Source organism: Acyrthosiphon pisum, chromosome X (genome assembly GCF_005508785.2).
Source record: "Acyrthosiphon pisum isolate AL4f chromosome X, pea_aphid_22Mar2018_4r6ur, whole genome shotgun sequence".
NCBI classification, from domain to species: Eukaryota; Metazoa; Arthropoda; class Insecta; order Hemiptera; family Aphididae; genus Acyrthosiphon; species Acyrthosiphon pisum.
This window is the reverse complement of record NC_042493.1, coordinates 87,713,503-87,723,359: the sequence shown is the minus strand read 5'-3', so window position 1 is coordinate 87,723,359 and position 9,857 is coordinate 87,713,503. Positions and strand designations below refer to the sequence as shown.

Genomic DNA, 9,857 nt, shown 5'->3' with positions numbered 1-9,857 from the left:
CGGCAGGGGAGGGGGCTATACGTCGTGCGGAAAGAAGGTTAGGCGTGCGCGGCGGTCGCGTAAAAATATGGTTCACCCGGTGGTGGCCGCCCAGCGGCCGTGACGTCGCAGCACCCGATTGGCCGGGGAGGCGGTGCGACAATCGATACGTACCTGCGCGCGGCTTGGCGGGGTGAGTGAGAGCGCGGAACCCCCCGGCACGCCGCACAGCCATAGCCGCCGCCGCGAACGTATCGCGCGCCGCACTAGTCTCGTTCAGCCGTTCGCGTAGTCGCACAACGGCAGTCGTACACGTTCAACGCTCGTTCCGCACGTCACGCGCGCCACCACGGTCTCTGTTTGTTAAAAATTCTCGCGCGCGCGTGTGTCTCCTTACGCCGCCGCCGCAGCCGTGTGTTCTCGCCGCGCCACACACATGACACCGTTTGTCCGTGCGTTGATCGCGTGTTCGTCGTCGCCGCATTCGTCGTAGTGTTCATTTCGTTTACCCGTACGCAACAATATTACAATATTTTTTTTCATTTTTTCGTTATTTTTTCGTTTTTACGGTCCAAAGGGATTTCCGTTCAATTTTTCGTGTGACTTTCGCGTGGATGACACCGCTGAACTGACCAGGTCGCGCAGCAGTTGCCGACGACATCGCACCGCCGCCGCCGCACCACCGCGGGCGGACACAGTCGCGCGCGCCCGTCGCCCGCGTTCTTCACCACGCACGGTAAATACCCGACGATAATTGACAATAATCCGTACCCGCAGTCGCGTCGCCGACCGCACACGACCACTGCAACGATAAATAAAATGCTAATGGACGCCGAAATTAAAAACTGTTCCGGCCTGTTGGCTGGCGGAGTTCACCACGCTTCCGCACACATGGGCCACACGTACGGTAATCTCAACCAGATGGGCATGTTGGCCGGTATCGGGTCCGCGGGCGTCGTACTCGGCGGACCGCAGGGTGGTGGACAGCAGCCGCTGTCGTCGCCTCCGCCTTCGCAACAGCAACAGCAGCAACAACAACAGCAACAGTCTGCGCTGCACCAACAGCAGCAGCAACAGCAGCAACAACAGCAGCAGCAGCAACAACAGCAACAGCAACAACAGCAGCACCATCAACACATGCAGGCCGCGCACCACCATCACCAGGTAGGCGGACACGTCGTCGGCGGTCAGCTGCAGCTGCCGTCCCCGAACAACAACAACTCGTCGTCGGCCAACAAGAACCAGAACGTGGACCGCGTCAAGCGGCCAATGAACGCGTTCATGGTGTGGTCGCGTGGACAGCGCCGCAAGATGGCCCAGGAGAACCCGAAGATGCACAACTCGGAGATCAGCAAGAGGCTGGGTAGCGAGTGGAAGATGCTGACCGAGACAGAGAAACGGCCGTTCATCGACGAGGCTAAGCGATTGCGCGCCGTGCACATGAAAGAACACCCGGACTACAAGTACCGGCCAAGGCGCAAGACAAAGACTTTGATGAAGAAGGAAAAGTATCCGTTACCGGGAGGTGGAGGCCCACTATCCTTGGGAGGTGCTGGCGGACAGCCGTGCGACAACTCCGTTGGCGGCCGGAACGCCGTTGCTCAGGTATCGGGCGTAACGCAGCAGCAGCTTAACAACAGCCGGGATCTGTACCACCAGATGAACGGTTACATGCCCAACGGCGGATTTGGCATGCACCACGACCCTAATCCGTACGCGCAACAGCCGTCACCGTATGCATCTCACATGGCCGCCGCGTCTCAGGCCGCCGCGAGTTACCGGTACGACATGCCGCAGATGAACAACAACGCGGCAGCGGCCGCGTCCATGCACTACTTGAACGGCAGCTACAACCTGTACTCGGACATGAACCAGTACCAACAGGGGCCGCCGTCCACGTCGCACAGCCCGGACAGCATCAAGTCCGAGAGGATCTCGCCACCCGTCCAGTCGGGCGGACACTCGCCCAGTCCTAGGCTGTGCCAGCAACAGCAGTTGCACCAGCAGCAACAGCAACAACAGCAGCAACAGCAACAGCAGCAGCTGGGTGGCAACGATCTGCTACGCATGTACATGCCGCTCGAGTCCAGGCTGTCGGCTGCCGCCCAGGGACACCAACAGCCCGGCGGTCACAGCCACCCGTATCTGTCGCACAGCCAGCAACAGAACCTCGTGCAGCAGACCCACCCGCACTCCATGTCGCCCGATCTCCAGATGGGCCACTTGGGCCATCACATGTAAGCGACGCGTCGGCCAGCCAGCCAGCCAACCGTTTACATGCCGCCGCCGCAGCTTCCTCCGCATCGCCGTCGACATCATTCTCCTCAACGTCCACGAGCGCCGACTGCACGGACAGCCCACGAAGGACAGCGCCGCGCGCTCATGTAAGCCATATAAAAAAAACCAAAAACGATAAAAAATTTTTAAAAAAAAATTATTAAAAACTTATTATATACATTTAACCGGCGCAAACGGCGGGCAAACATTGGTCTTGTTCCGCGATCTTTTTCCCGCCGTTGATGATTTTTTTTTTTTATAAATAACATTGTCATAATAACGATTAACATAACTTTTTAATGTGTTATACTTGCCCAAGTCGCAAGTAGTAGATGTGTCAGAATAATGACGATTATTTTTTTCCTACCTTTTTTTTAAATTTATAATTTTGATTATTTTTCAATTAATTGTTTTTGAAAAACATAAATGCGTGTCGGCCGCCTGAACCATAATATTTATCATAAAAAAACCAATGTTTTCGAAATTTGTAAAAAAAAAAAAAATGAAAAAATAACTCCGCTTAACGAAAAAAAAAAATAATTAAAAACCGATGACATTTTCGTCTAGTCTCCTGTGTAATAATTGATAATAATATTTTCCCGTTATTGTTATTATGTGCAAAGACGTGTCGAAAATTAACGTGCATAATAATATTATATTATGCGTGTATTGCGATATTTAATAGTACGCGTGATTCTTCCCCATCACCCGCCGCGGGAACAATTTTGATTCGAACGCACACGAAACGACTCTTTTATGTATCTATACATTTGCTTTGTACATAAAAGTGTATTTTTTTTTCTTGACAAAAAGAAAACAATTTAAATAAAACGCTATACCACCGTCCCCCGCGTACACCTTTAAAAATATATTTACATTAGGTGTAATATATTAATATTATTATAATATTATGTGAAAAATGCGCGCAAGTGAACAATAATTATTATTTATAGGTACCTAATTAATACCTACATAGTGTTTCGGCCGAGTCTGCGGCGCGGAGCCGTCCGAGATTGTGCCATAAACTTAAAATCGAAAATAAAAACGCACACACACACACATACACGTCATACAAAAATTTGTAATTTGTAATGTTCAAAAACGAGAAAAAGCTCGCTACCTCTCCATATATCGAAATCCGTCCTACCCGCCGAATTCCTCCTCACGACAACATCACCGTAGTAGTATTTCATATAATAATATTATATTATGATCGCACGTCAATTAAAATGTCGTATACATACTTTCCAGTGTGTGTGTGTACAATACATGTACACAACAACAATAAATTTACGAAAACACACAACCTTCTTTGGCGGTGCAAGCCCCGTCAAAATATCCATAGATATTTTATTATAATATATAAATTATAAGGACTCACCGCTCGCTATAATTGCGGCGTGTACTACATTCATAACACTATAATATCGTTAGGTATATATTATTATATTATATTGTATGCGATAACATCGACGGTCAGACAACACGCACACAGACTTACGGCGCGTAATCCGGTAAAACAAACGGAATAATAAAATAGAAAAAAACCGAATAAAACACGATAATAATAATAATAAAAATGAAAAAAAAACTGGTTACCCGTCATCCTCTCCTCTGGTCGACGCCGCCGCTGACGCCCGGGGTGAGAGAGAGAGAGACGCAGAACGAATAATGTGTAAATGTATACCTCTATATATACATTATATTATTATTATTATTATTATTATTATGGATAATATGTTGTATTCAATTAGTGATGTGTTTTATTACTTTATTTTTTTTCCCCGATTTTCAAACGAGATCGTTAGACGCGGGGCGTGGAAGGTGTCTCTTACACGCAAACACAAAACAAACCGCCTTAAACCGCGGCGATTTGTTGTCAAACACATCGGCCGGCGAACTCGATTGTTAACCCGTGTAAGTGATGGGTATCGAAGTCGTCGTCGTCGTATCACCTGTTCGAGCGTCATTTCGCGGCCGTCCGACGGCATTTTTCCACAAAAAGTCTCTCACTGCACACGTCGCCTTCCGATTCTTTTCCGTCGCAAGACGATAAAAACGCGTGTGCTCTCGTCGCGTTTGTCCGTTTCGTGTTTGTCATTTTCGTTCCGACAAAATTACTGCTGAAATACCCGACAAGATCGGCTGGTCCCGAGACGGCGAGACGCCTCTGTATAAAATATAATATAATACTATTTACAATTTATTATCGTCCATTAATTCCCATCATCCAAAACCACCTGGCTAATATCCGATTTCATCTGCAACGACGACGATCGTATTTTTTTTTTCATTCTCGCCGTTTACACAAGTTCGCATAATATTATTATTATGCCGTACCTACCACCCGAATAATAATAACATTAATGGTTTTAATAGAGCAATAATAATTATGATATAATATTATTTTTACGTTGGCTGCCGACACTCCGTCGGTACACACAGCCTGCGAAAGAGAATAATATTATATTGTTGTTTCGTTTCAAATTTTTTTCCATCATCTCTATTTTTACCATTATTGTTATTAAACTATAGTCTTATACGTCCCAAGTTTTCGGTTATCTCTGCGCTTATCGACAATAATGTTTGCGTCTAATCTAGCGTTGTATTTTATGGCGCAAGTACCTATATAATATACTGCAGACGTATTAATCTTATAAACTCGGTACCAGCGATTTTATACGCGCGGTTGCCGCCGTACGAGAATCGCTATTACCGAGCGTTATATTATGGTGTTTTTGAAATTCCAATATTATTGTTGATAGGTACAGGTATAAGATACACGAAAACCGATTTTAAAAGTACTCGCCGCAACCACCACCCTCGGAGGTCCCATATAACCACCACCCGTCATGATCCGATACAAGACCATTATTATAATTTTTTTTCTGTTTTTCCGATTTATATAATACGATTCCATCTAACCCGTTGGTTTTTCTTTTTTTTTTCTTTTTGTGTTCCCGCCCTGAACGTGTAGACGTTAAGTATATCGTTGTCCATATCATAATAGGTAGAACGATATACTTAAAGTCCACGGTTCAGTCAATCGTACGATATGCTCGTTGCAGTGATCATTCACTCGCGGGCTGATTGGCCGCGGAGAGCGAAAAAAGAAAAAAACCACAAAAACCAAACACACAATATAACTTAATAATAGGTACTAGGTAGGAATACCTAACCTAACCTAACCTAACCTACCCTAGGATACCTAACGCAAAATTATGACGTGCGATCGATAGAACATCACCAACATAATATTATTGTAACGTGATCCAGTCGTGTTTCTTTGTTTTTTTTTGTTTTTATTGAGTTTTTATTATAATAGCGTACACGTCCACCGTGCCGACGTTTATTGAAATTTTTTCTATAGTTGTATTTTTACTCTGTTCACAATAACTTAGTGTGATGTATTATTATTATTTTTACTAGAATGTCGTTCGTTCTTATATATTCTTATACTCTTTGGCTGTGAGTCGTGAAGTTTCCTATCGTTTTGATTTCCTGACCAACAATCTCAACTGAATGAAACAACAACTATATGTGTGTGTGTGTGTGTGTGTGTGATTTTTAAAATTTTAATGTGTATATTTACATTTTGCCTTCTATACACACCGATGAACCCCAATTACATAATATGTTTCTTGCCATTTACGACGAACCGAGTTGTTTTTGTGCCATTGTTTCCCAATTTTAATTAATATTTTTAAATATATATATATATATTTAAATGCGTAATTATAATATATATATTATATATTTATACAATATATATATTATAAACAAATACAAAATCGAATAAAATAATAATAATTTGTATAAAAAAAATATATATATGTAAATATTGTTGTATCGTGATTAAGTGATTCTGGAGATAAAAATAAATATAAAATAGGGTATATATTTTTAAGGAACAATATATAAAACATTATATATATAAAGATTAACAACTTTGATAATTTCTCCAAAACGATAAAATTAATTTTTAAAAAAATATGCAACAAGCGTTTAGCGGTTATTATTTCATCTAAAACATATTATTTTAAGTTAATTTTATTAATACAGTGACCCGAACACAATTCGCGGTATTTTTATGATTATTTTTATTTTACGATTATTATTATTATTACTATTATCATTATAATTTTTTCGTTGTTGATGAAAACACCTATAAATATTAAAATTTAACACTAGGCTGACGACCGTGTGCCGGCCGGAGAACCTATTGTTTTCCTGCTGTGCATGCGAATTCGATAACATTGAATCCGACACGGATGCAGTGTTATGATAATATTATTATTATTGTATTATTTTTCTGTAGTGTTTTTAAGGTTTACAGCTCAAACAAAAAAAAAAAGATCATATTATATTAATTGTAAGCCAGAATCGGTTTTTTTCATCAACTTTTTTATTAAATATTATTATCTTTTTATTATTATTATTATTATTATTATTATTATAAATATTATTATTATTATCATCATTATTATTATTATATTATTATTATTATAATTATTATTACAATTATTATTATTATTTTTACATCTTGTAAATAAATTACTATACAACAATTTGAAAAATGTACATAAAATTGTAATAATAACAAAAATAAGCAACGTTGTACTTGTTTTGTTGTCTTTAGGCTTAAATTTCTGTACCAAGTCTGATATAGCGTTTGGTCTGTATTATTTATTAGTAATATATATTGATAATGTATTATTGAAGTGCGAGTTTTAATTTATTTTTGTGGTTTGTGTTAGGTTTGTTATATATGATATACCTCTATGTTATTTATTAGTACTTCGTCCGCAATACACAGGTGACGAAATAGTGGGCCAATTTAATGACTATAAATTGCGCACAAATGAAATATTTTAATTATATATTTCACAAAATTAATGACCGTAAAAATCGTAGTGAAATTGACTAAAAAATTGTATGGTTTTTTGGTCCGATAATGAAAATGATATAATATTCTTTCTATCATAAATTATCATTATTATTACTGTTATTATTATTATTATTATTATTATTATTATTGCAGTGCTTAATGGTATTTTTAGGTGAATCATAAAAATGTATATGGTGTGTTATTGTTGTATCTAACTATTGATGGTTTAAATATTTTGTATAGGTTAAGGAGTCTTTCAATTTGCCCGTGGAATCACTATTATAATATAGTCAAAGATTCTGCTGCAGAGCATAGGTTTAATTGTATCGTGTTGCGCTGCAAAACGAAAAATAAAATATGCTCTATGTCGTATATAATCGGTTTTGAAAAGGAAAAACGCCGAAGTGCACGTAAATTACGCGATGCATAATACCTTAATAGTAAATAGTAATAATATTATATATGAATAGATACATCGGATCTGACGACGTTAACCTATACATCTAATTAAATAATATTATTCATCACCCAAATGTCGGTCTTATTTCTCAGTTCGAATATGGATTTAATGATTTAGACGGCGTACCCGCATGCACACAATGGGTACGGCATTTAATTGCAAGGTATATGATATAATTATTCGCGTCATCGGTCGCTCATAGTTCATATTATAATATTATTATACTATTTAGGCATCAAGTAGGTATGTTTTAATTTATCGAAAAAAATTAATATTTTATAATATCGTGATTGCAGTTCTACTCTGCACGCGCCTAATAAAAATATAATATTATCGTCGCGCGAGTGCCGATGAGGAGCCAACTGCAGAGAAACTTAATATTATATTATAGTGCCGAATCCGGTTCTGATCGCGATGTGATTTCGTTTTTTTACTTTTTCGCGGCTCTAACGGTGTTCGTGTCTCCCCCCCTCCCCCCTTAAACATGCGACGACTCAACTGATCGATGTTTGCCGTAATCAAAATATGTTATATACACGTCGACGTAAATAAAAAACACTTCCAATCTCTGTGCCTGCAGTAGGTACCTATAACGTTTAAAACTGCCATTTCACAATCGCTCGCGGATTGTGTAAAATATGCGTTTGTGTATTGTATAGTACAAGTTCGTCGTTTCACCGTCAGCGTTCGCAGTAACGATCGTTTGGATTTCAAAACCGCCAGTGAAAAAATAATCGAATACCGACGAAATGATACCGCATATACCTCTATAATAGGTAATATAATAATGTTTTGTTCCTATGTATATTATTTATTATTTATTTATTTAACGCGCGACCGCGATAGTTTTTCCACACCGATCACATTCAATATTCATATTTTCGTCCTCCGCGTGCAGTCTGCTCGATAAAATATAAATAATATGACTACTACAACAGTGTTGTGTTGAAACTCGCACGTCAGAATTCGACGTGAAGCTGCTGTTTCTTCGGACGTAGGACGTCTATATCGATGGACTGCGTAGAACTATAATAATATAATGTAATACACGACAATAATCACGCGCAACAATAAGAAATCGGAAATCGACGATATTATTTTGTTTTCGATTTCGACGCGAACGACCTCTGCGATTCTCAAAAATATTTTCCCAGGCACATCATTTTGTTGTGTTTCGGCTGTGAAGCGCTCGTTTAAGATTTCTTCTCGGAGAGCTCCGCGGGTATAATAATATATTATCTTACACGTTCATATTTCATTTCGTATGATATTATATATATTTTCGAATTCGGTGTGCCGTTTTTCGTTTCCGACGACAATATCATAGTGTGGCGCATCACATTATAATATTATTACCTATTTATTTCACCTTTATAAAATGTCGTTTATGATGTACATGAAACACACTCGCGTGTTGTGCGCGGATCGTCGAAACGACAGACGGCTGTCTTTTTCTAATGGATTTCTCGCCCCGGCTTCGGGGACGTCTATATACCAATGCAGTTTACCTAAATATTATAAGTACACGCGTTTTTGCATTTCTCACGATTACAAAAACGACTGGACGAGGGTTCACTGCAGCAGCTCTCCGTATTTTCATTCCCTGCGTGCAAACGACGATGCGAATTTGTTTCCTACCCATCGTCTTGATGTGACGGGTGTTCCGTGAAACGGATCGAGAAGCCGGTGCTGGATAACAATATGATTTCATTCTATATAAATTCGTGTATTTTGTTCTTGCAAAAACGAGTTTCGCTTTGAAATCCAAAACGACTTAGCGCGAACAAAATAAAATACACTTACCTATATCCTATATTGTGATCGTCTTCGGCCGAATTTCTATAGGCATCTAAACGCACCTCTACATTATATTCCTATATATATTATATACACCAATATAATCGTGTCGATACACATTATAATAGGTATGTGTCTCTGCAGTGCATAATATAATAGGGTCCGACTACTCGTATCCGGCTTAAAATTCCTTTTCGCTCGGTAAATTACTCTGCGCACAATGTATATAATATGTGAGCAGTGTCCAGTGTAGGCTAGTGTGCTGTATATGCATAGGCTATGTGAATTATATATAATATAATATACATGTTCGCACTAAAAGCCTATTATATACAGCGTGTAGGCGCCGTATCCACGTTTAATATATAATAATAATATGTACTTTATATTATTATATTGGTAGTGGTAATAGGCAATAGGCAAATATAGTAGATTGACGTCGCCCGTTTCCGTTCA

General features: G+C 39.7%; 1 protein-coding gene across 1 annotated transcript; it reads left to right on the top strand.

The window, feature by feature from the left end:
* Positions 1–247: 247 nt before the first annotated feature.
* On the top strand, positions 248–5,704 carry LOC100164548 (transcription factor Sox-2-like). The gene has a single exon (XM_003242400.4). The coding sequence runs from the start codon at positions 799–801 to the stop codon at positions 2,218–2,220; it is 1,422 nt and encodes a 473-aa protein (XP_003242448.1). The 5' UTR covers positions 248–798; the 3' UTR covers positions 2,221–5,704.
* Positions 5,705–9,857: the final 4,153 nt, after the last annotated feature.